This window comes from Saccopteryx bilineata, chromosome 5 (assembly GCF_036850765.1).
Source record: "Saccopteryx bilineata isolate mSacBil1 chromosome 5, mSacBil1_pri_phased_curated, whole genome shotgun sequence".
In the NCBI taxonomy this organism is placed as follows: domain Eukaryota; kingdom Metazoa; phylum Chordata; class Mammalia; order Chiroptera; family Emballonuridae; genus Saccopteryx; species Saccopteryx bilineata.
The window spans coordinates 64,341,145-64,368,651 of record NC_089494.1 but is presented as its reverse complement, the minus strand read 5'-3'; the positions used below and the strand labels follow the sequence as shown (position 1 = coordinate 64,368,651).

At 39.0% G+C, this 27,507-nt stretch overlaps 2 protein-coding genes and 1 pseudogene across 4 annotated transcripts in view; 1 reads left to right on the top strand and 2 right to left on the bottom strand.

The window, feature by feature from the left end:
* SLC25A12 (solute carrier family 25 member 12) overlaps window positions 1–27,507 on the bottom strand; it is a 206,523-nt gene that overhangs the window by 151,285 nt on the left and 27,731 nt on the right. The window lies entirely within an intron of this gene.
* HAT1 (histone acetyltransferase 1) overlaps window positions 1–27,507 on the top strand; it is a 70,049-nt gene that overhangs the window by 37,354 nt on the left and 5,188 nt on the right. For all 3 annotated transcript variants that reach the window (XM_066232734.1, XM_066232735.1, XM_066232736.1), the window contains exons 5-10: window positions 14,354–14,533; window positions 14,804–14,925; window positions 15,426–15,530; window positions 15,858–15,964; window positions 21,010–21,161; window positions 25,262–25,378. In XM_066232734.1, coding sequence (XP_066088831.1) covers window positions 14,354–14,533; window positions 14,804–14,925; window positions 15,426–15,530; window positions 15,858–15,964; window positions 21,010–21,161; window positions 25,262–25,378 — 783 coding nt within the window. The remainder of the gene's footprint in view (window positions 1–14,353; window positions 14,534–14,803; window positions 14,926–15,425; window positions 15,531–15,857; window positions 15,965–21,009; window positions 21,162–25,261; window positions 25,379–27,507) is intronic.
* Window positions 22,579–23,352, bottom strand: LOC136337931 (protein YIPF5 pseudogene; annotated as a pseudogene).

Here is a 27,507-nt window from a genome sequence, read left to right as displayed (position 1 = left end):
ATTTTGTTTTGTTTTGATAGAGGCAAGGAGAGAGAGACAAACAGGGTGCCGCCTCCTGTATGTGCCCTGCCTGGGGAATTGAACTGGCAACATCAGTGCTCTGGGATGACGCTCTAACCAGCTGAGCTAACCGGTCAGGGCCAGTACCAAGCAGTTTTGATCACAATGGCCTTATAGTATAACTTGGTATCAGGAAGTATGATACCTCCCACTTCCACTTGTTCTTCATTTTCAAGAATATGAGTGTATTCGGGTTCTTTTTTGGTTCCATGTAAAGTTTTGGAATATTAGTTCTAGATCTGTGAAGTATGCTGTTGGTATTTTAATAGGAATTGCATTGAATCTATAGAGTGCTTTGGGTAGAATGGACATTTTAATGATGTTAAATATTCCTACCCATTAACATGGTATCTGCTTCCACTTGTTGTATCTACCATGATTTCTTTTTTCAATATCTTACTATTTTCCAAGTAAAAGTCTTTTACCTCCTTGGTTAAAATATTCCTAGGTACTTTATTTTTTGTTACAATAGTGAAGGGGATTATTTCTTTAATTTCTCTTTCTGACAGTTTGTTTTGGTGTATAAGAATGCCACTGATTTCTGTATATTGCCAAATTCATTTATCAGATCTAGTAGTTTTTTGACTGAGAGTAGGGTTTTCTTTGTATAGTATCACAATTTCAGAAAATAATGAGTTTTCCTTTTCCAATTTGGATGCCTCTTAGTTTCTTCTTGTCAATTGCTGTGGCTAGGACTCCAGAACTATGTTGAATAAGAGTGGTGAAAGGGCGTCTCTGTCTTGTTTCTGATCTTAAGAGGATTGCTTTTAATTTTTGCCCATTGTGTATGATAGTGGCTGTCAGTTTGTCATATAGGGCCTTTATATGTTAAGATGTGTTCCTTGTATTCCCACTTTGCTCAGAGTTTTGATCATAAATGTGTGCTGGATTTTATCAAATGCTTTTTCTGCATCTGTTGATAATCGGTGATTTTTATCCTTCATTTTATTCATATGATGAATCATGTTTATTGATTTGCAACTATTGTACCAGCCTTGTCTCCCCTAAATAAATCCCTCTTGATCGTGACATAGGTTCTTTTTAATGTATTGCTGGATCCAGTTTGCTAATATTTTTTTGAGAATTTTAGCATCTATATTCTTCAGGGATATTGGCTCATACTTTTCTTTCTATATTGTGTCTTTGCCTGGTTTTAGAATGAGGATAATATTTGCCTCATAAAATGAGCTTGGAAGTCTTCTCTTAAATTTTTTGAAATAGCTTAAGATAGGTGTTAGTTCTTCTTGAATGTTTGGTAAAATTCACCTATGAAGCTATCTGGTAAACTTTTGTTTGCTGGGAGTTTTTTGATAACTGTTTTAATTTCATTTGTTGTTATTGGTCTGCTTAGGTTTTCTGATTTTTCCAGATTCAGTTTTGGAAGATTGTTTGTAAGAATTTACGCATTTCGCCAAGGTTGTCCAAATTTTGGCATATAGCTCTTCATAGTGTTTTCTTGGAATCCTTTATATTTCTGTGATGTCAGTTGTTACTTTTCCACTTTCATTTCTTTTTTTTTTTTTTTAAAGATTTTATTTATTTTAGAGAGGGGAGAGAAAGAGAGGGGAAGAGCAGGAAGCATCAACTGCCATAGGTGTCTTGACCAGGCAAGCCCAGGGTCTTGAACGGCGATCTCAGATTTCCAGGTCGACACTCTAGCCATTGTGCCACCACAGGTCAGGCTCATTTTTAATTTTATTTGGGTCCTCTGTTTTTATCTTGTTGAGTCTGGCTAAAGGTTCATCAATCTTGTTTACCTTTTCAAAGAACCAGCTCTTGGTTTCATTGGTCTTCTGTATTGCTTTTTTAGCCTCTGTGTCATTTATTTCCATTCTGATCTTTATTATTTCCTTCCTCATACTTCTTCTGGGCTTTATTTGCTTTTCTTTCTCTCATTCTTTTAGGTGCAGGATTAGTTGTTGATTTGAGCTTTTTCTTCTTAAGGTATGCCTGTAATGCTATGAACTTCCCTTTCAGGACTGCTTTTGCTGGTCACATAGGTTTTGGATTGTTATATGTTCATTTTCATGTGTTTCAAGGAAATTTTTTTATTTCTTCCTTGATTTTATTGTTAACCCATTTGTTATTTAATAACATGCTATTTAGCCTCCAAGTGTTTGAATGTTTTTTAAATTTTCTATTGTAGTTGATTTTGGTTTTATGCCATTGTGGTCAGAGAAGATGCTTGATATGATTTCAGTCTTCTTAGATTTATTGAGACTTGTTTTGTGTCCTAACATGTGGTCTATCCTAGAAGATGTACCATGAGCACTTGAAAAGAACGTATATTCTGCTGCTTTGAGGTGAAAAGTTCTGAAGATATTAGTTAAATCCAGTTGATTTAGTGTGTCATTTGAAGCTGGTGCTTCTTTGTTGATTATTGGTCTGGAGAATCTATCCATTGATGGTAGTGGAGTATTAAAATCCCCTATTATTATAGTATTGTTGATCTCAGCCTTTATGTCTGTCAAAATCTGCTTTATATATTTAGGTGCTTCCTATATTGGGTGCATAAATATTTACAATGGTTATATCCTCTTGTTGGCTTTCTTTCTTAATTATTATCGTATGTAGTGACCTTCTTAATGCCTTACTATATTTACAGATATAGTAAGCCTTTGTTCTGTTTTGTCAGATATATGCATTGCTATCTCAGCTTTTCATTTTCATTTGCATGAAATATCTTTTTCCATCCCTTCCCTTTGAGTCTATGTGTGTATATTGTTCTGAGGTGGGTCTCTTGTAGACAGCATATATATGGGTCCTGTTTTCTTATCCATGCAGCTACCCTCTATCTTTTGATTCGTTCATTCTTTTGATTCATTTACATTTAAGGTTGTTATTGAAATGTTACTTATTGATTGCCATTTTAGTCATTAAACCTACAATCCTCTTTCTCGTTTTTATTTCCTTTGCTCTTTTTATAGCAGGCCCTTTAACATTTCTTGCAGTACTGGTTTGGTTGTAACAAATTCTTTGAGTGTTTTTGTCTGGGAAGCATTTTATTTCTCCTTCAATTTTAAATGATAGCTTTGCTGGATAGTCTTGATTATAGGTTCTTGTTTTGCATCACTTTGAATATTTTTTGTCAGTCCCTTCAGGCCTGAAGTGTTTCTGTTGAGGAGTCAGATGTCACCTTATAGGAGCTCCTCTGTAGGTAATTAACTGCTTTTTCTTGCAGCTTTTAGTATTCTTTCTTTGTCTCTTAACTTTGGGGTTTTTTTTTTTTTTTTTTTTTTATTATGAAGCTGGAAACAGGGAGAGACAGTCAGACTCCTGCATGCGCCTGACCGGGATCCACCCGGCACGTCCACCAGGGTCGACGCTCTGCCCGTTCGGGGCGTCGCTCTGCCGCGACCAGAGCCACTCTAGCGCCTGGGGCAGAGGCCAAGGAGCCATCCCCAGCGCCCCGGCCATCATTGCTCCAATGGAGACTTGGCTGCGGGAGGGGAAGAGAGAGACAGAGAGGAAGGAGGGGGAGTGGAGAAGCAAATGGGCGCCTCCCCCACGTGCCCTGGCGGGGAATCGAACCCGGGTCCCCGCACGCCAGGCCGATGCTCTACCGCTGAGCCAACCGGCCAGGGCCTAACTTTGGTATTTTAATTATAATGTGTCTTGGTGTAGGCCTCCTTGGATTCCTCTTTTTTGTTTTTTTTTTTTTGTTTTTTTTTTTGGTATTTTTCTGAAGCTGGAAACGGGGAGAGACAGTCAGACAGACTCCCGCATGCGCCCGACCGGGATCCACCCGGCACACCCACCAGGGACGATGCTCTACCCACCAGGGGGCGATGCTCTGCCCCTCCGGGGCGTTGCTCTGCCGCAACCAGAGCCACTCTAGCTGGGGCAGAGGCCAAGGAGCCATCCCCAGCGCCCGGGCCATCTTTGCTCCAATGGAGCCTTGGCTGTTTGAGGGGAAGAGAGAGACAGAGAGGAAGGGGGGGGGTGGAGAAGCAAATGGGCGCTTCTCTTGTGTGCCCTGGCCGGGAATCAAACCCGGGTCCCCCACACGCCAGGCTGACGCTCTACCGCTGAGCCAACCGGCCAGGGCGGATTCCTCTTTAATGGGATTCTCTGTACTTATTGAACTTGTGTGACTTTTTCCTTCATCAATTTAGGGAAGTTTTCAGCTATGATTTCTTTAAACAGGTTCTCTATCCCTTGTTCATTCTCTTCTCCTTCAGGAACCCCTATGATGCAGATGTTGTTTCTCTTCATGTTGTCACAGAGGTCTCTGAGAGTTTCCTCAGTCTTTTTGAGCCTCTTTTTTGTTGTTGTTGTTCTTCTGTGCTTCTGTTTATCTTGTCTTCTAAATCACTCATTCGATCCTCCACTTTATTCAGTCTGCTGTTGATTCCTTCTAGTGCAGTCTTCATTTCTGTTATTTTATTTATCATTTCTGATTAGTTCTTTTTTTTGTGATTTCAGTGCCCTTTTTGATGCTTTCTATCTCTTTAAGTTCTCTTTGTGATCATCCATTGTTGCTCTTAAGATCCTTCAGTAAAAAAAAAAAAGATCCTTCAGTATCTAAATAACTGTTATTTTAAACTGCGTCTGATAGTTTGGTTAGTTCCATTTCATTTAATTCTTTCTCTGGGGATTTCTCTTGTTGATTCATTTCGGTCAGATTTCTTTATTTGCCCATTTTTTCCGTGTATTAGGTAGCTCTCCTATGATGTTCTTTCTGGTGTCTTTCTGAGGAAGATGGGCTCGGTACTGACTTTCAAGCCACCTGAGTTCCTTGCTCTAGGAAAGCTTCTTGAGAATAATATTTACCCTCTTGTTGTATGTGAGTATTGAATGCAGTTGTTCCTTCCATGGGTGGGGTTATCCCTTCAGGCTGCTGGCTCTAAGGGTCAACCTTGATCATCTGTACACTATTTGTGTCTGTGTTTTCTGTGCCTGAATAGTGTGGGAGGGGCCAACTTGTGTGTAAGGACCAGTTTCCTCCTGCTTAGAGATGACAACAGCTCTGTAAAAGCCCCAAGCTCCATAAGATTTGCCTCCACTTTTCAGCTTCTCCACCTCCTCTTACAGCTGCATGGTCTTCCCACAGAGTCTTCTGTAGACAGACTGTAGTGTGAGCTCAGACTGGCCTCACCTCACCAACCCTTCTATAGGTTGCTAGCTTGGTGGGTTAGGGCAACTGAGGTTGGGAATACAACATTATTGGAACCTCCTACTTCAGGGGTCTCTTGATCAGGAGTTCAGTATGGGGAAAGCGGCCCCTATTCCAGAGCTTAATCCCTCAGACTGTGCTGAATTCTCCAATTCTATTTCTCCCCAGCGAAGTGAGCAGCAGGTTCAGATTGGGTGGGGCTGATAGCCCTGTCTGCAGAATTTCTTTCAGCTGGGGAGCCCCTGTTGTCAGGAAGGAAGACTGTAAGAGTCCTCCCCTGGGGCTGACTATGCCCCTCCACCTAGAAAGTGGCTAAGCCCCTCAACTGGACTCTGCCTTCCCCTGTGGAACCTAATCCAGTGGGGCAGTATATCTAGGACCCAGGGCGGTCCACTGTGAAGCTCCACCTTGTCCATTGTGCACAAGCTGCTGTGCTGGTGCTGACCACAGAAAGCGGAACTCACCTCAGCTGGGCCCAGTGTCCTATGAGCACTCCCTTAGGACATGCCACCAGCAAGGGTCATTAGGTCCTGAATGATGCTCTCTACAGTTGGCCCCTGGATATGCTGGCCCTGGGCCTCCGTGGAGGGAACCTGGCACAGACCAGTGGAGGACACTGCCCGTGAGTGGCCCTCAGCAACCTTCTCGGAGCTATAAGCAAACTAGAGTTTCTGGCTGCCTTTGTTGTGCCCAGGTGCACATGGAAATACCAAGCCGAACACTTAAGCTGGCTTTTATCCACACTGGGCCTGGGGGAAGGTCCACAAAAGGCCTGGGTCCCCTGATATCCGTGTCCTGCAGCCTCTGTCTGCTGGCTGCTTGTTGGGTTTGGCCACTGAAATCAAACCTCTGGTAGAGTCTATAACCTGGGGCAATTCAGGGGTTAGGACAGGGGTCCCCAAACTTTTTTTTTTTTTTTTAAATAATTATCCCTTGTGAGAAGGTGTTTTTTTTTTATTTTTTATTTATTTATTCATTTTAGAGAGGAGAGGGAGAGACAGAGAGAGAGAGAGGAGAGACAGAGAGAGAGAAGGGGGAGGAGCTGGAAGCATCAACTCCCATATGTGCCTTGACCAGGTAAGCCCAGGGTTTTGAACCGGCAACCTCAGCATTTCCAGGTCGACACTTTATCCACTGCACCACCACAGGTCAGGCAAGGTCCCCAAACTTTTTACACAGGGGGCCAGTTCACTGTCCCTCAGACCGTTGGAGGGCCAGACTATAAGAAAAACTATGAACAAATCCCCATGCACACTGCACATATCTTATTTTAAAGTACAAAAACAAAACGAGAACAAATACAATATTTAAAATAAAGAACAAGTAAATTTAAATCACAAACTGACCAGTATTTCAATGGGAACTATGGACCTGCTTTTAGCTAATGAGATGGTCAGTGTGCTCCTCTCACTGACCAGTGAAAGAGGTGCCCCTTCTGGAAGTGCGGCAGGGGCTGGATAAATGGCCTCAGGGGGCCGCAGTTTGGGGACCCCTGGGTTAGGAAGATTGGTGGGTGTGGATTGGCCTCTCTGCCCCAGGTGTCAGTTTGTCCAGATTTTTATTTACAGACCTCAGTAGGGTGTGGCCTCTGAGACCCAGAGATGTGGTCTGTCTGTAGTCCAGACAGTGTCTTCTGAGTCTCCTATGAGGTGGAAGCACCAGCCATAGTCTTGGGAAAGTGCCGTGCGGGGGGCAGAGTGGGGAAACTTAGGCCTCAGAGCCAGAAAACTGAGTCACTGATGTGCCCCCTGCTTCCTGGCTTATTTCTCAGAACAGCCCAGTCTCTATAGGGTGGGCCAGGAGGGATTCCCGAGGATGGGGCAGTTGCTTTCCCCCAGGCTGTAGCTGCACAGAGGAGGGGTCTGCTCCACCGAAAAAAGATGGCAACTGCAGCATTGGAGAATGACTGAGCACAGGGGTTCTGGTGGCCGTCCTCCACAGTGCTTTTCCATGGGCCTCCAATTTCACAGCCTCCTCATGCAACTCGAGTCCTCTCAGATCCCCCGCCAAAGCTCCGGGTAAGTGGCTTTGAACAAGATTTTCTGCGCTGGCCCTTAAGATGGAGCCTGCATCTCTGAGAGCTCCCGTCTCTTTCTCAAAGACAGACCTTGGCTGTTTTCACCACCAAATGCTATGTTGGCGTCTCTTCTAGGCTCTGGGGTTCTAGGCTGGGTTGCCTGGCCTTGAGCTTAGGACCCTCCCTTCTCAGGGTGAACATCCCGCAGTGCGAGTCCCTCCGGACCCTCCTCTGCTCACTCCTGGGAGCACGGCAGCCCTTTCCAAGTCTCTGCCCTTCCTACCAGTTTCGATGAGGTTTCTTCTGTGATCCTTGGTTATAGACTCCTCTTCATTTAGTCCATATTTGGTTTTTCAAGATAGTTGTTCTTAAATTTAGTTGTAATCCAGTTTGGTCCTGGGAGGTGGCAATTGGAACGTCTACCTACTTTGTTGCCATCTTGGAATCTCCACATTTAGTTGTTTTATTGAGGATATATTTTGGAGGGAGAGCCAGTAGGATTTACTGTTGCATTCAGTGTGATGGATGAGGGATAATACCAGTTAAAGGTGGTACTATTAACTGAAGTAGGGAAGGTTAGAAAAGTAGATTGGGGGGATCAAGATTTTTGTTTCAGATGTGTTAGGTTTGTCTATTATATACTCTATCATATTTGAGATTTTGCAGATATATACTGTATAGCATTTTTGCATATGAAAAATACACCCTTTTAGATGGTCAGAAACCACAGCAAATCTGCTTAGAAGTTTGGTTATTAGAATTTTGTCATTATATTAATCTTTCATTATTATTCTTCTTTTCCAAGTTGAATTCTCCAATTGTACATAAACTTTTTAAGTCAGAGTTAAGATGCCTGTAAAACATCTCCACTAGCCTTCACCTTTAAAGGCAACATAATTAGCCTGACCAGGCGGTGGCACAGTGGATAGAGCATCGGACTGGGATGCGGAGGACCCAGGTTTGAGACCCCGAGGTCGCCAGCTTGAGTGCAGGCTCATCTGGTTTGAGCAAAGCTCACCAACTTGGACCCAAAGTCGCTGGCTCGAGCAAGGGGTTACTCGGTCTGTTGAAGGCCCACGGTCAAGGCACATATGAGAAAGCAATCAATGAATAATTAAGGTGTCACAACGAAAAACTAATGATTGATGCTTCTCATCTCTCTTCATTCCTGTCTGTCCCTATTTGTCCCTCTCTCTGACTCTCTCTCTGTCTCTGTAAAAAAATTAAATTAAATTAAAGGCAACATAATTATTCTGAATTTTACAACAAAATAAACTAGATTATTGAGACACTGACAGTTTGTTCATCTTGTGGTTGTCCCTGAACTTTGCTTTTATTAATACCTTTTGCCCTCTTGAGGTAATTTCATTGCTTTTAAATGAAAGGGTGTGTAACTAAGATGGTTCAGGCTTAATTGCTAGCATTTCTGGGAAAGATTTGGTAGAAGAGGTTAAAATACATGAATAAAGTATTATCTGCTGATTTTAATAATCTTGTCTCCCTTATATGGATTGAATTTGAGATTAGATAAGAGCAAATTAAAATTTTTTTTCTAGATTCTTTAGAATCTCTTACAGAAAAATTCTATGCACTTACAAAATCTAATCTTGAGAAAGTGAAAAAATCTGTTGGAGTAATATTTCACTGTACTCTTTGATAATTGTGACTGTTCTTTATGAGTAATGCTTTTATGGACTATGGAATCTCAATGTATTTAAAGCTTTTTATATTTTATTGGTTGTATATAGAAAATTTTTAAATTATATATTGAGGTGTGTGTGTGTGTGTGTGTGTGTGTGTGTGGTGTTAAGAGAGGTAGGGAGTCTACAGCAATACCACCCTGAACTCGCCTGATCTCATATGATCTCAGAAGCTAGGGTTGGACCTGGTTAGTATTTGGATGGGAGAGAGGTAGAGAGAGAGAAAGACAGGAAAACGGAGATGTTCTTGTATGTGCTCCAACCTCGGCATTTCAGGATGATGCTCCACCAACTGAACTCTGGCCAAGGCTTTTTTTTTTTTTTCCTTTTTGATTGTATTGATTGATTTTTAGAGAGAGGAAGGAAGTGAGAGGGGAGGAGGAAGAGAAACATTCATTTGTTGTTCCACTCAGTTTGTATTCATTGGTTGCTTTCTGTGTGTGCCCTGACCAGGGATTGAACCTGCAACTTTGTTGTTTTTGGATGACACTCTTAACCGACTGAGCTAATCAGCCAGGCCCTATATTGAGGTTTTTATTTTGGAATTAGTGAGTTCACGTAAGAAAACACTAATGCAATAAAAACAAACATATACAACCATTGTTTTGGGGTTCTTTAATCTTTTTTTTTTTTTTTTTTTTGAGAGGAGGGGAGACAGAGAGACAGACTCCTGCATGTGCCCTGACCGGGATCCACCCAACAAGCCCCTTCTGGGGCTGGTGCTCTGCCCATCTGGGGCCTTGCTCACACTGAACTATGTGTATTTTAGTGCCTGAGGTAGAGGCTTCACAGAGCCATCCTCAGTGCCTGGGGTCAGCTCGCTCAAACCGGTTGAGCCATGGCTGCAGGAGGAGGAGAGAGAGAGAACAAGGGAAGGGGGAGGAGTGGAGAAGTACATGGTCACTTCTCCTGTGTGCCCTGACTGGAAATTGAACCCAGGACATCAACACTTCAGGCCGATCCTTTACCACTGAGCCAACCTGCCAGGGCCCCATTGTTTTTCTAGTAGTGAAAAAATTTACACTATTAATTTCTCTAACAGTAATCAAATTTGTACAATTTAAATATTGTCAGAGAATTTAAAATACAGCAAATTAAGCAGATGCGGAATTTTCTTTGCTTGCTTTTATAGCATATCTTAGGTATTCTTAGAATTAAAGTTAATGTTAAGCCTCTGCCACTTCAGCAATGTAAAAGACAGCAAGTACCACCTATCTAACATGTCCTTAAAATTGGTATTTCAAAAATAACTCACTAAAGAGGTATAGGTCCTTGAATAATTTCGTTTCATTCTGTGTCATTGTAACATTGATGATATTCTGTGGGAATTTAACTCTTGTTTATATCAGTTAGCCTGTGGTAAAATTGGTTTCATTATATATTGTTTCAATTCAAGTCACAACCTATCAGTGACATTAAGTGAGGACTTACTATAATTTGGTTTTCAAATGTATATAAATACAAATGTAAATGTTAAACAATTTTTATTTTAGCAGACTACCAGTTTTCAGGCACAAGTGCTTTATGCAGTGATACATAAAAGTAAAAATTGCTTCATGGGATTATCTCATGTGTAACAAAGTATAGAAATTGCAAGTTAAAAATGACCATAGTGGCCCTGGCCGGTTTGCTCAGTGGTAGAGCGTTAGCCTGGCGTGCAGGAGTCCTGGGTTCGATTCCTGGCCAGGGCACACAGGAGAGGCACCCGTCTGCTTCTCTGCCCCTCCCTCTCTTCTTCCTTTCTGTCTCTCTCTTCCCCTCCTGCAGCAGAGGCTTCATTGGAGCAAAGATGGCCCGGGCGCTGAGGATGGCTCTGTGGCCTCTGCCTCAGGCGCTAGGATGGCTCTGGATGCAACAGAGTGACGCCCCCTGGTGGGCATGCCAGGTGGATCCCAGTCGGGCGCATGCGGGAGTCTGTCTGTCTGACTGCCTCCCCATTTCCAGCTTCGGAAAAATGCAAAAAACAAAACAAACAAAATAAAATGACCATAGTGAGGGATTATATAATCTAAAACATTTCATCATGATTCACCTAACAAAGACCTAAATAGAATAATTACTTCTATCCTTTGCTTTTTCTTTTTTTAAAAATTTTTTAAAATTTATATTTTTTATTTTTTCCAAAGTTAGAAGCTGGGAGGCAGTTAGACATACTCTGCAGGTGCCCAACCGGGATCCACCCGGCATGCCCACTAGGGGGTGAAGCTCTGTCCCTCTAGGGCATTGCTCTTTTGGGGCCGGAGCCATTCTGGCGACTAAGGCGGAGACCATGGAGCCATCCTCAGCGCCCGGGCCAGCTCTGCTCCAATGGAGCCTTGGCTGCAGGAGGGGAAGAGAGAGACAGAGAGGAAGGAGAGGGGGAGGGTGGAGAAGCAGATGGGCGCTTCTCCTGTGTGCCCTGACAGGGAATTGAACCCAGGACTTCCACACGCCGGGCTGACACTCTACTGCTGAGCCAACTGGGCTGTATACTTTTCTTTTTAAAAAATATTACCAAATGTTAGGAAAAAATTTTAAGATGTATCTTTATTAAGTGTATCAGGTTTTATTCTGAATTCTTGATCTATTCAGCTTAATTTCTTATTCTTTCTAAAGCTACAATTTTGCATAATTTTAATTGAAATTGAGAATAGTGTTCTTCAAGATAGGGAGTTTTTCAGTAATCTTCAGAAATGTAATCTAAACTTTTAGCTACAATCTTTGGGACTAAAGGTTTCAGTTAATCTTTAGTTATACGTTCAATTAAAAATGGTTAGATGGGGTTTTTCTCTAGTGATGATTTTATTATCTGGCCAGATACATTATGAAAAATGAATATTTAACTGAACTAAAATATATTCATTCTTTTGGAAAGAGTATAGATCTCAAAGACATGGTGTTTATAAACTTTTTTTCCTGTAACAGAAACCATTTAATAAAGAAGTGTAAACATTTTTCCTTTAGTGAAGCAAAGTTCTGAATTTTAGGTTTGAAAATCTATTTATACCTGACCTGTGGTGGCACAGTGGATAGAGTGTCACCCTGGAGTGCTAAGGTTGCTGGTTCGAAACCCTGGGCTTGCCCGGTCAAGGTATATATATGAGAGGCACCTGCTACTGGTTGATGCTTCTCAATCCCTCCCCTACCTTTCTCTCTGTCTCTCTCTCTCTCTCTTTTGAATCAATAAATAAAATCCTTTAAAAAAAAGCCATTTGGTTTTACATACTTAGCCAAAATACAAGGTGAGGCAAAAGTAGGTTTACAGTTGTGAGCATGCAAAAGTTTAGTTGTGTATTATTAATTGTATTATTTTCCATACAAACAACTGTAAACCTACTTTTGCCCTACCCTGTACATTTTTTTAAAACTTATAAATAACAAATTACTTGTTTTTAAACTTAGCCTTTTATTCTGTGAAAGTTCTGTAAACTTGCCCGAAGCAAAATATTTACTTGATATTTATTACAATAAATAGGTATCCTTTGAAGGCTGAAAGTTAAACATGAACTATCTTTCAACTTTGTTGAGTTTCATACCTTTGTGCTGTTTTGTTTTCTACCAGAACTGCTCCTTGAAATTTAGGAGTGTCCAAGAAATCTTTGAAGTACATTTGATGCAAGATATGTGAAGTTATGTGATCATGCTTTGCAATGCCTTGTTGAGAAGACAGGACACAGGGAGAGTTGTTTTGAAAGTTAAAATTCTGTACACTATAAATGCCTTGAAGTGTTTTTTTTAAACTGGTAGATTATAAACCTGTTTATTTAAATAGCATTTCATTTGTCAATCATGAACTAAAATTACACTACTTTACTCATCACTACTCTGGATTTTACTTGCCATAAAACAGATTTATTAAAACTACCCCTTTTTATTACATTTTTCTCTTGTAATTATTGAAATTGTACAGATTCTATAAAATATGCTGAGGATGATCTAGATAGCAGTTCCAAGGAGAAGTATTTATCAAATAGTCCTTTTAAAATAAAAATAATCCTATCAAATGCAGTTTATTTGATTTTGAGTATGAATGGATTGCAAAGACTGATGTACATATTAGAAATAAGCTGTTGGGCAAAATGTTGAGCTACATTTTAAATAATAGCTTTCTTTTTTTATAGCTATAAACAAGTTATATATAAATGTTGGTGGTGCCAAAGAACTGAAAATAAAACTTGTTTGTGATAAACTCCATCCTTGGTTCTCAATCCTAAAATGTAACTGAATGATAATAAAGTGCTATTCATCTGCAGGTGCATTGCTTCTACTTAGTTATAAAAGATGGTTGAAAGGAAAGGAATTAGTAGCATGTTATATTAGCCTTTTGTAGTGTATTTTGTCCTAAGCATCTTAATTTCCCTGTTTTGAATGCTAAGTAGCAAGGGTCTTGGTTTAGAACTAATACCCATCATGCATGTAAACGGTATGAAAGAGCTGCTTAGTAAGTTAACACAAAGTGTTCTTGTGTCGGTCCTTGTGGATATAGATACAATACAAACATTACAGCTGAACTCACGGCAAACTCCATTAAGTAAAAACCTGGCTTCTTTGTTCAGGAAAAAGTTTGAATAGAATGCAAGCTCATTTTGTTGAATGTAATGTCAGGCTTTTAGGGACTGTATTGAGGGATAAGGTTTTGTTAAGTTGAGACCAATTCATTAAGTTTTATTGCCTGGTGAGAAGCAGTAATACTTTATTGTAAGACTTCATCAAATATTCATGGTTAAAGAGAAGTAGTAAATGTATTCAATCAAGTGGTCTTTTGGGGTTTTGAAAAGGATTATGAAGTCTGCTCAGCTGATAGTTTTAACATTCATTGAGGTTGTTTAAGAAGGGTAGTTTTAATCTCTGAGTTGAATTTTGTTGTCCATGCTTGTCTCTTTTAACTGTCACAAATCCAAGTCCATAAAAATTGTGTCACATTATAGGGATGAGTGGATAATCTGTTCATATGATTTATGTATTTCCTAAGAGGGTATATCATTTTAAGTTATCTTAATGTTGAGTTTGTGTATGTGAGAGTTGTGATCTGTGTCCTTGTTCATTGTGAGGTTGCTGTTCCTTTGGGCAGACTCTAGTCTCTCACTACTGCTGGTGATCTTTTCATGTCTTGGATAATATGGCCTCCTTGACACACATTAAATAATAAGCAGCCTTTTGTTTTGGCCAGTTCAGATTGTCCTGAAGGGATATAGGTAGCATTTTTGGCATGATATTAGAAATTTTAGTAGCTCTCATTCTTGCATTTGATTTTAGGCTGCTTCTCTTTATTTCTTTTATGGTTATGTTCATCTCAGATTTGTGTGGCATGTATCCTTGTGCACATGAAACTCATCCTTTCCAGGTCACTGCATGTTTATTTGTTTAATTATGAACTGAAGTTTTGTGGGTTTTGTGCATTTTTTTTAAAAAAAATGAAGCATGTTCAGTTAAAAGTCAAATATATTAATTTTTTTATGTCCTTTAACCTCCACTCCTTAGGCAGATGATGTCGAGGGCAAAATTAGACAAATCATCCCATCTGGATTTTGCACAAACACAAATGATTTTCTTTCTTTGCTGGAAAAAGAAGTTGATTTTAAGCCATTTGGAACTTTACTCCATACATACTCTGTTCCAAGTCCAACAGGAGGAGAAAACTTTACCTTTCAGATATACAAGGTAAAAATAAATCTAAATATTTCTTGGGTAAAAGGACTCCATATACCTGAAACCCGTGTGCTATTTTGTTGTTTTCAGTGATTTTGTTTTAACTTCAGGAAACAATTTTTTTTGCGCATTAAAAACAAAGGTCTACTTTGTATTTGTGTCTGTGTACACATCTCAATCCGAGACTTCTAAACATTTTCCCACAGGGTTGTTTTGTGTTCTGCACACTTTCACTTACCTCTGTGATGAGTTTCACCTGACTTTTCCTGGCTTTTTCCCTAGGCTGACATGACATGTAGAGGCTTTCGAGAATATCATGAAAGGCTTCAGACCTTTTTGATGTGGTTTATTGAAACTGCCAGCTTTATTGACGTGGATGATGAAAGATGGCACTATTTTCTAGTGTAAGTACAGTTCTACAGCAACAGTAGACCTTATTACCTCCACAAAGCCAGCATTTTAATTGTGGTGGCCCAATTATTGGGACAGTATAATGATATTTTTCCCAGGAAAGAAAAACTATTGTTTATGAGGCTTGAGTTTTCTTTCATTATGCTTTGGGAGACCTTGAGAATAGAACAGAATTAAATGCTGTTGTCTGTTAGGGCCGTGAATGTAGGCTTAAACAGTAAAATGAGCTTTGCCTGTGTTTTCTTTTACTTGCCACCTATTCATCTTTATAATAGGCAAGTGCACTGAAGTGATGTAAAGAGGTCTGATTTATCCAAGTTTCTGCACACCAATTAAGTGAATTGTACATTCAGAACATAGCAGGTGTACCCATTGGGCCCTCACAGAGTAGCTTGCTGACACTGAAAATTCAGTCAGAGAATGGAAAAGAAAATGGACACTGCATGGGAGCGTGACTGTAATTGACCTGCTTGGCTTTCTGTTTTATCTGCAGATTTGAGAAGTATAATAAGGATGGAGCTACGCTCTTTGCGACTGTAGGCTACATGACAGTCTATAATTACTATGTATACCCAGACAAAACCCGGCCACGTGTAAGGTAATTGGCAGTATAACACGTGCCTTGTCTTTTATTTCAGAAGAAGGAACTGCTGAAGTTTCCAATACTTGTTATACTAGTGTTGATTTGTTTTTTAAAAAAATCACCAGTATTCATTGGCTATGTACTGATTTATTTCATTGTTCCCTTGGAAACAGTGAGGAAGATTAAGCCAATTTGCAGTATCTTAATAATTTTTTGATTTCTTGACAGTTGATTGAAACAAAAGTCACAGACCTAAAAATATTTATAATACTGCAGTGATTTGCAATTTTTAAACTAGTCATGTTGTGATATTTTAATTTTAAAATAATTTCTTTACTGTAGTCAGATGCTGATACTAACTCCATTTCAAGGTCAAGGCCATGGTGCTCAACTTCTTGAAACAGTTCATAGATATTATATTGGATTTCCTTCTGTTCTTGATATTACAGGTATGTAAAATTTGATTTGTGTACTGAAAGAGCCTTTCTAAAAAATGTATACTGATTTGCTTTTTTTTTGGTCAGAGATAACTATTCTATTTTAAACAGCATTGTCCTTGAGTCTTTTTTCAACTGTCTAAAGATAGCATAAGGTTCCATTTTAAATCATAAGCTTTTGTGGATTGGATTGCATCTCAATGTATGCAGTGCTTATTAATTGAACAAATCGAAGATAATGAATATTATGGGAGAATCTTGGTCAGACATGAATATATTGCAAGTATGGTATGACTTATTTGTTCCTTTTATTTAGCAAACAGTTGCATTGCTTAGAAACCATGTTGTAATTTTCATGTAGGGGCAGGATATTTTAAACGTTACTGAGGAAAAATGTCAAGGTAAGTGGTTCCTGAATAGAACACACATTTCTTAAAGTGTGTGTTTTATATTCTTAAAATGCGTGTCTTTACAACATTAGTTTACAAGGTGAAATGTAGGCCTATTTGTTTTTTGATTGTTTGTTTTTTAGTGAGGTGGAGAGAGACAGGAAGGGAGAGAGATGAGAAGCATCAGTTTGTAGTTGAGGCACTTTAGTAGTTCATTGATTGCTTGACTGGGGAGCCAAAGCAGAGCCAGTGATCCCTTGCTCAAGCCAGCGAGCGACATTTGGGTTCAGGCTGGCGACCCCACATTCAAGCTGGTGAGACTGTGCTCAAGCTGGCGACCTCATAGTCCCAGGCCAACACTCTATCCACTGAATCACTGCCTGGTCAGGCTAGGCCTATTTGTTTTGAAAACATCTTTTAGTATGAATTAGCCATAGAAGTGTTATTATGAATAGGATGCTTAAAAGAAAGAAAGAGACTCTACTCTTTAAAAGGAGAATTAATCATTACATGGAATTACATATGATAGATAGTATGTAAATATGTGAATTACCAAAGAACCAAAGTGGCCAAGGAACATTTATATTGTCATTATTTTTTCTTGAGTTACACTTTCAAATTTGTTACTTGCTTGACCAGGTGGTGGCACAGAGGATAGAGCGTTGGACTGGGACACAAAGGACTCAGGTTGGAAACCCCAAGGTCGCGGGCTTGAATGCGGGCTCACCAGCTTGAGCATGGGGTCGTTGGCTTGAATATGGGATCATAGACATGACCCCATGGTAGCTGATTTGAGCTCAAGGTCACTCACTGGCTTGAGCAAGGGGTCATTGGCTTGACTGTAGCTCCCCGGTCAAGGCACATATGAGGAAGCAATCAATGAACAACTAAGGTGATAACAAAAAATTGATGCTTCTCATCTCTCTCCCTTCCCGTCTGTCTCTCTTGCTAAAAGAGAAAAAAAAAAAGAAAATTGTTACTCATAAAGTTGCCAATTAAACTGAAAGTCACTTCCCCCCTAAAGAATACTATACCAGATATTGACATCCAAATTAGTGTTATTAAATTTATAAGTTTGATACATCTTTTTTTAAAAAATTCACTTAACTAACGCATAAAAACTGTTAAGTTATTAAAAATGCTTATTTTGGAATTTTATCAGTTTATTTAAAGACATTAAAAAATACACTAGATGTGGAACTAAATAATATACCTAGGCTAGCAGGCAAATTATTAGTGTTTTCATTTTTCATGTATTCAATAATATAGTGGTTTTACTTGACCAGGCTAAATAAAATTAAAGTTACCCAAAACAGATTTTGAATTGATCCTGTTAATAAATTGGAGGGAAATAAATGTTTATATAGTTGAGTTATATTTTCATCTGACTTTTCTGCTCCTGTGAAATGGTTTGGAAGCTTGCGAGATAAGCAGTCAGTACTAAAGTTAGTTTATATCAAAAGTTTTGTAACACCATCACTGCTTAGTGACTTATAAAATTATAGAAGTATAATATAAACAATATTCTCTTTTAGCTCAGCTGAAAATTGTTTGGCTTTTGTTTACTTATAGAGCTTGGACTTGGTCCTACATGAAAGGAGTCTTTTTGTTTTTGGTTGGTTTTTTTTAATCTGAAGACTTAGAATTCACATAAGTAGTCTTTGTGTTCTCTAGTGGGTAATGTGTCAGCAAGGGTTGTTTCTGTGAAGCCTCTTAACTACTTTCTTCTGTCTGCTCCAACTAATAAAGTCCTTGATACTTAGCACCAATTAACAGATAAAGAATTTATTTCTTAACTCTCAGTGAAGAGTCATCAATAATGGTCGCCTTTATTCGTTGCAAACTAAAGTCTCTAAAGAGAAAAGGCTAAATATGCTAAAGGACTTCTGAATTTGAAAACTGGGGTATCAACCTTTATTTTCAGTGTTAATATTTCTCAGTATTGTAAAACACTAAAAATGCCTTATCAACTGTTCTCATCAAGATATTTCTCCTAGATTCCATATCCAGTCCTCTTAATAAAAAGTGGAATTTTCTACTCTTTGGTCATTTTAATTGCCTCTTTCTCCATTATTTTGTATATTTTTCTTAAATTTGTGGTTCTTTAGTAGGCTTTGGAGCTCCCTTTGCAATTCAGGATATTCTTGATATTGAGATAACCTTATCTGACATAGAGCTAGATATAGTGATAATTAAAACTTATCATCAATGGCCTATGTTACAGGATACACACAGGTGTTTGTGGTGTAACTGCTACTCGTTTTCTTCTCTTTTTTTAGCACTTAAATTTTAAAATAAAATATTAGAAGACGGTTCTTTATATCGTGTACTGTCTTCCTTTTGAGGATGTCAGTATCTTAAGATATATATAGCTTTTGAATATATCTCAATTGTGTAACTTTATAAATAGAATCAACAATTTGTTTATTCAAGACTTATGAAGAGAGCTGCATTTACAATAGAATGTTTTCATATCCCTTGGGTATATACCTGGAAGTAGAAATTATGGAAAGTGTGGTAATTTTGTTTCATCTTTTGAGGAAACACTACACTATATTCTAAAGTGGCTGTACCATTTTACATTTCTTGTCTTTTAATTTATTGATTTTAGAGAGAGGAAGGGATATGAAACAAATTTATTGTTCCACATATGTATGCATTCATTGGTTGATTCTTTTTTTTTTTAATTCAGTGAGAGGAGGGGAGGCAGAGACAGACTCACGCATGCACCCTGCCCGGGATCCACCTGGCAAACCTGCACCAGGCAGTGCTCTGCTCATCTGGGGCTGCTGCTCTGTTGTTTAGCAATTGAGGTATCTTAGTGCCTGAGCCCAAAGCTCTGGAGCCATCCTCAGTGCCAGGGGTCAACATTGCTCAAAGCATTCAAGCCATGGCTCGCCATGGCTATGAGAGGGGAAGAGAGAGAGATACAAAGTGGGGGTGAGGTGGAGCAGATGGTTGCTTCTCCTGTGTGCCCTGACTGGGAATCGAACCTGGGACTTCCACACACCAGGGCAACGCTCTAATGCTGAGCCAACCGGGCAGGGCCTGTACGGGTTGATTTTTAAGTCTCAATTTCTTGATTCTTATGCTAGTACCACACCATCCTGATTACTGTAGCTTTGTAGTAAGTCTTGAAATTAAGAAATGTGGGTCCTGCTTGACCGGTGGTGGCACAGTGAATAGAGCATCGACCTAGGACACTGAAGTCCCAGGTTTGAAATCTGGAATGCTGGCTTGAGTGCAGGCTCGCCAGCTTGAGCACGGGATCATTGACATGATCCCAAGGTCGCTGGCTTAAGCAAGGGGTCGCTGGCTTAAGCAAGGGGTCATTGGCTCAGCTGCAGCCCCCCATCAAGGCATGAATGAATGAGAAGCAGTCAGTGAACAACTAAAGTGATGCAACTACCAATTGATGCTTCTCATCTTTCTCCCTGTGTGTGTGTCTGTGTGTCTCTCTCAAAAGAAAGAAAAGAAAAATGTGAGTTCTCTAGCTTTTGTTCTTTTGTTTATATTGGCTCTTCTTGGTTCCTTGCATATCCATATGAATTTTAGGATGAGTTTATTAATTTCTGAAACAAACAAAAAGCTAGCTGGGATTTTGACAGGGATTGCATGGAATAATTAGTAGACTATTATTGATATTGTAACAATGTTAAGTCTTATGATCCATGAACTAGTTCAGATTTTAACAGTATTTCAAGCCCTCTGCTGATTAGAAAATGAAGGCTTAGAGAAGTGAGGTGAATGCTGAAGGTCCTACATCTGTGAATGACAGAAATGGGACTCAGATTCATGTTCTCTAATTGTGCAGTATTCTTTCTACCCATCATGTTTTGATGTTTCCCTTGTCCACTTCTTAGTCTAATAATAGATAACATGGACAAACATAAAGGAAGATTTATGCTATTCAAATGCAAATGGAGAAAGGATCAAAATCATATTTTTACTTTGCTCTCTAAAAGAAATTTGCTTCTATAAAAGACTATTTTTAAGTATAGCAGGCTATAAAGGTTATTGGATTAATGTAAGGATGTTATATAAATTGAGCTTTGGAATCCTTAGATACCAGAAAATACTTAGTTTGGAAGTGAATGTCCAAATTTGAATTTCTTGTTTATACAGCTACTTGAATTGGAAATAAAGCTGGCCTTGGCTAGTTAGTTCAGTTGCTTGGAGCATTGTCCCGAAACACCAATATTGCGGGTTTAATCCCCAGTCCGGGCACATATGGGAAGTGACCATTGAATGCACAACTAAGTAGAACAGCCAATGGTTATATCCCTCCCTCCCTCTCTCCCTCCTTCCCTCCCTCCTCCCCTTCCTCCTCCCCTTCCTTCCTGTCTCTCTAAAAAAGCAATAAATTTAAAAAAGAAAGCTAAGATGCATACGGTAACACACCAGTCAAAAAGGTTGCTTTTGAAAGGAGTAGCTCTAATTTCACAAATGACATGTCTTGCAAAAGGAGTGCAGCTATAATTTTATTTAGCAAAGATAATAGTACTGTTATTTGATTTATAAGGAATAATCTTTTCACATTGTAACTTTCATATAGGTATAATTGTTTTAAGAAAATTTGCCTTTCTGGCCTACCAAATGTATTGAGATTGCAAATGATAAAGACATTATGTTGGGTAAAGGAAATGTTATTCTGCTTTATTTCTTTAGCGGAAGATCCATCTAAAATCTTTGTGAAATTAAGAGACTTTGTACTTGTGAAGCTTTGTCAAGATTTGCCCTGTTTTTCCCGGGAGAAATTAATGCAAGGATTTAATGAAGATATGGCAATAGAGGCACAGCAAAAGTTTAAAATAAATAAGGTATTTAAGTACATAACTTAAATATTGCAAGTACATTAAGAATACACATGTGGGGAGTAACAGTTATTAGGAGTACAGGCTCTGAAGCCAGATTACCTGGGTTCAGACCTGGCTCCACTACTTGCTCTGTGACTTAACGGCAATTTAGTTTACCTTCTGTGCCTCAATTTCCTCATTAATAGAATGGGATGATAATTTATTTAATGGCTATATTAAGTATGACAAGCAGAACAAAGATAGACAGTAGGATCTTATTTTTGCTTTTTAAGAAAATGTTTATATCTAAACTGGTAAAACAGTTAATACCCCTGGAAACAGTATTGGCAGGGAAAAGGGTTAGAGTAAAACATTTGATTTTTACTTTATATTTATTTGAATTTTAAAGTACTAAATATCTTAAGATAGGTACAGCAAAAAAATAGCATGGGAGTTGAGAGGAGGTAATTTATTATATTTATATAAGCAAGGGAATCAGTATTTTGGGTTTGCATTTGATCTAAGCCTTGAACAATGGGTAGGATTTAGATTATCGAAGTATGTGGAATGAAGGTTATTCCAATAATGACATAGTATCAGATAGTATTTGATACTATTAACCTCCTATCCCTTGCTATTAAGACACTATAGTTCCTGGTTTTCCAGTTGTTTGGGAAAATTTTAATAAGCATCAAATGCACTTTACACTGATAACTGCAATACTGAAACTAACATTATAAATATTTTTTTTTCAAAAAAGGTTAGCAATTTTCTTTTTCCTGGGAAACTTAGAGATCCAACTACGAGCATTAATGTGTCCAGTCTAGGTCACTATGCTTTAGTTAATGCTAACATCTAAGTAGGTGTTCACATTTCGTGTGTGCAGTATGGCAGACTGAACTTTTGCATCATTGAATTTTAGCAAAAATTTCATCAGATACTTTAAAAGAATGTCAGATTTTTGAAGTGCAAACTCATAAACTACACTGGGATTACTTTTTTGCTTGAAGTGCATCTGACTTGAGAATACAGGTGATTTTTCTTTCCTAATTCTTTGGGAAAATATTTCTGAAGTCTTCTCTCTTCTTTACTATGTCTGGGTTGTTTTTAAGAAAGATTATCAGTTCTGTGCTTAGTTTCTCACTGTTGATAAAAAATCTCTCCAAAACATCATAATATAATTTAAGGAAAAAAAGTTGTTTTTCAAAGGCTGCAGGAACAGGAATGCAACAGCACTTCCTATTTACATAAGCACAAATACTAAAGCTAATCATATTGAACATAAATCCAGTAGAGTTTTCACAAGTTCTATAAAACTGAACAAAAGATACACGTTTACTTCCATTGCTCCAATAGTCAAACGTTAGATCTGCATGGAGTTGCATGGCAGCAGTTTGTTTTGTATGTTGTCCAAGGATGTGCACATTTCAGATAAATTCAGTTAAAAAAAAAAAAAAACAGAAATGAGGGCAAAGTCTCCATGTAACAAAGCACAAGGATATTCTGCTAGAATTTGCTGTCTTTCCATAGCTAATGCAGAAAATAAAAATTTTGGAAGCAGAACAGCTACACCATCTAATAATTCAAGCAGTGAGAATGGTTCCTACCATTCCTTGTGAAGAAAATACCACTGCAAAGCTGGAAAGTAGAATCATAGGAAGAAGATAATATCCAAGGACACATGTCGCACAACCAAATGAAACACCTGTTGTATCATTTAAGTCTAATAAACAATTCCTAGACATGCAGTTGCACTTATTCATATACACAGCCAAACTGGATTTTTCCAGCCAGTAACAGTGTGACTCCAAAGGTAAGGCAAGAAATTCTGGGTCCTGCCAGATCTGTCTCATTCATGAGGCTGCTATCTGCTACTTTTAATGGATACAACACTTACAGATTTTTTGCCAGTTGTGGTCAAAATAGATACCTAATTCTTGTAACGAAGATGACACATCCTCAAAGTTGTTTCCATAAAATAGCTGAGGTTATATTTGGAGTAATGCCTGAATTAGCTGGAAAATCTGCCTGGTGTATGGCTGTTTTGGCTGCGTCACATCTGGAGGGACAAACCGGCTTTGTTGTGCGTAGTCATAGCCAGTATACCATTTGCTATAGGGTCCTCCACTCCATAATTATAGGACTGCTGTGATTGGTCATCAGTGCTGTAACTTGTCCAGTACAAACATGTGTTTAAGTTATCAAAGCTTGACATCGCAAATGATCAGACATGGAGGTGGCAGCAGAAGCTCCAGCAGCACCAAATAACTTCCAACTCTGTGATCATCTTTTCTGAGATACTTTCACTGGCTTCTGTTCCTCTGTAGGCTCCCTAAATACAATTCTTCCTCAGCGTTCTTTGTTCAGTCCCCATTTGTTTTTTTATTTATGCTGCCTGAGAACTCTCATCTAAATCTTCAGTTCATATTTACCTCCTGACCTCCAAAACTATACCAGAAGTTTCTTGATCACTGGCCTTCAACAAACAACTTAATTTGAACTGAAACTTTCCAACTTCTGCATTAAAACACTGTAATAAAATGTCTTAGAAATAACTAATATCTCCAGACTGCATTAAACCTTATTAATGACAATTTATTCAGTAGCTCATCTTTTAAAAGAAAGGGAATATGAACACATTTGTTTTTAATCATGCTTTTTTTCCCTTCAAGAAATTAAAACTCTTTAATATGGCACACAGAGCCCACCATAATCGACCCTGCCTACCTTGCTAGCCTTCACTTCCCACCACTTTCCTGTATGCTCTGGCTTTACTGAACCTCTTGCCATTTCCAGCTATGCTACACCTTTCCTCCTTGTATGTTCCTTTACATATGTGTACTGTTCCCTTTGCCCTTGATAACTCCTCCTCCGGTTCCTCTGTCTGCCTGACCAGATACTACTCGTCAGGCTCAGCTCAGTTGTCCCTTTCAGGAAAGTTCAACTATCATCTTCCCAACCAACCTATACATGCCCTTCCCTCTCCACCCCCAATAAATATATAAGTGAAACGGCACTAACAAAAACTGTGGGCTACTCTTTTGGCTTCATTGACACCAAAACTTCTTAAATCTAATATTTGTTTGACTGTTTCTCTGTCCTCTGCCCCCGCTTTAACTATCACTCTACTATAGGTTTCTGGCATCTCCTATTTTCCATTGACAGAAATGGGGAAGTGAGCAAGGTACACAAATTTGAGTTTTAATTAAAGCACTCTCTCAGCCATGTAGAAATGGAAGTACAAAGAAGGGCAGGCAGACCAATTAGGAAGCTGAGCTATTAATAATCAGGCAAAAACGAGGGCATGAACTAGATAGCACAAGTAAGAACACTGTGCTTACAGTTTTACAGGCTTACAGTTTTAACTCTTGTCTATATACAGATATTGCTTAACTCCTTTTTCTTAGACTATATATTTTTTCCAGATTTATATGTTTTTCTGCCTCCTGAACTGTGAAAAGTCAATTGTTCCACATGCTCTTCCCCAGCCAATCTTGCCTAAGAAAAAGCTTCCTAATTGGTCTGTCTGCCCTTCTTTTTGCTTCCATTTCTACATAGCTGAGAGAGTGCTTTACTTGAAACTCAAATTTGTGCACTTTACTCACTTCCCCATTTCTGTCACTTTATAAATGAAACCCAGCTCTTTAATCCAGTATCTAAGGTTCTGTGATCTTGCTCCAGCCTCATTCTATTGATACTTCTGCACTTTGCTTTGCATTTAGTGCTGCTGCACTATCAAGCTCCTCCTGTTTGTGTGTGTGTGTGCATGCAAGTGCATGCACACACACACACACAGAGTGTACTCCTTTCTTTCTGGAATGGCATGCTCCCTTCCCTTTAAGATTCAGCTGAAGATTCCCCCAGGAATCCTCTTCTAACATCTCTCCCGTCCCCAGGTTATGCTACCATAATACCTTTTACATATTTGTCACTTACTATACCTCAGTCATTTGTGTATCCCGAGGGCAGAGACTGTCTTTTACTGCTTTTTCTCTGGTATGGAGCACAGTTTCTGGACCATAGCAGATATTCTGTATATCCTGTGTTCTTTTGGGAAAAATGTCACTATTAGTAATTTGAAATGTTTATTTTATATATATATATATATTTTTTTTCTTCATTAGCAACATGCTAGACGGGTTTATGAAATTCTTCGACTACTAGTAACTGACATGAGTGATGCTGAACAATACAGAAGCTATAGATTGGATATTAAAAGAAGACTAATTAGCCCATATAAGGTAGGACTTTCAAGAGTCTTATACATTATATTTTGTTGCTGTTTAAAATGGAGAAGGAAGTCTAGCAAATGCCAGTGTATGGGAAAGTCTAAATCATTTTGCTAAGTTAACTTTTACAAAAGTAAAATTATTTTTCCAGTTGTAAGAATTCAGTCATAATTTTCCAGTATAAGCTATAAAAAACCTCATTCATTTAAAAACTAACCCCAAGGATAGTCTACCCATGGTTATTTTTTCTTTCATTGGTATGCATCTTTTAAAAATCTGAATGTCCAGACTCTTTCCTAACCAATCATCCTTAGTTTTTTCTAAGTCTTTTGTCTTCCCATTTGCCGTATGTATTGTTTGCCTTTGTTCCCTTCTTCCTAAATATGGTCTTTGTTGCCATTTATAATCTCTATGCTTTTACCATAGCTGAGCTTGCAGCTTAGTATTATTTATCTTTTATTTTTTTAACATCCTTCTTGTACCTTCCCCTCCTTTTCTTCTCATCCCCAGTATTTTTGTCTAACTCAGATATTTCCCCTCCTAGGTCAGGTTTGGCCTCATCATCATTTGGCCATTATTAAGGTAGATATTGTCCATGCCAACTTGTGTAAATGGGGATTTCTTATCATAGTTTCAGCTGGGCAGTAAGCTGATTAGGGAGAATATTTGTTAATTTATTCTACAAATATTACTGAGCACCTGATGTGTGGTGGTTGCTGTTTTTATATACACTATACCTGTGTGTATACAGAGGTGGATTTAATGGCGGGCGCACCAGGTGTGTACCCTGGGCCCTGACTTCTGAAGGGTCCCACAAAACCTCAACTTCACACTTTTTTCTGACACCAAGTTTGGTTTCATATGTACAATTTTAACATTAATAATACATAATATTTTTTATTTATTTAAAAATATGGTTAACATGTATTTTTATTTTCCCTGTCTTTTTTTTTAAGGGGCCCAATGCTTTCTTCTACACCTGGGGCCTCAACTGACCTTAATCTGCCTCTGCCTGTACACTTAATATAGCATAGTATCTGGAATATAAATGACAAATCTGAATCTTACTATTCAAGGAGAAAGGAAATTAATCAGTAATTGATTTATTAACTATGCATAGTTCTGATTTTGCTACATTAATTCAAGCTATATTTGATTCTGCTTTATGAAGCTAATATATATATATATATATTTTTTGTATTTTTCTAAAGTTGGAAACGGGGAGGCAGGCAGACAGACTCCCGCATGCGCCCAACCGGGATCCACCCGGCACGCCCACCAGGGGGCGAAGCTCTGCCCATCCAGGGCGTAGCTCTGTCGCGACCAGAGCCACTCTAGCGCCTGGGGCAGAGGCCAAGGAGCCATCCCCAGTGCCCGGGCCAACTTTGCTCCAATGGAGCATCGGCTGCGGGAGGGGAAGAGAGAGACAGAGAGGAAGGAGAGGGGGAGGGGTGGAGAAGCAGATGGGCGCTTCTCCTGTGTGCCCTGGCCTGGAATCGAACCCGGGACTCCTGCACGCCAGGCCAACGCTCTACCACTGAGCCAACCGGCCAGGGCCTATGGAGCTAATATTTTGAATGTTGATGGTATATTGGGTTACACTATTCCTTGTGTTGAATCCCAGCTGTTCTCCTTTATAGCATCTTAATACTTGATGGTGCAACTGTATTTCCTAATTTATCATTGTAATTCTGTTCAAACATACCACATTTCTGAATATAAAAATAATTTATGATAATTATCATTGTATGGCCTGACCAGGCAATGCGCTGTGGATAGAGCGTTGGCCTGGGATATTTAGGACCCAGGTTCCAAACCCCGAGGTTGCCAGCTTGAATGTGGTCTCATCTGGCTTGAGTGTGTGATCACAGACATGACCTAAAGGTCGCTGGCTTCAGCAAGGGGTCACTTACTCTACTGGAGCTCCCAAGTCAGGGCACATATGAGAAAGCAATCAATGAACAACAAAGGAACTGCAACAAAGAACTGATGCTTCTCATCTCTCTCCCTTCCTGTCTATCTGTCCCTGTTTATCCCTCTCACTAATAAACATAATCATTGTATATATAATTCATATATATTTAGTTCTTCATAGAATCATTTCATTAAGCAATTCAGTGGATTAATTTTCTAATTATGAT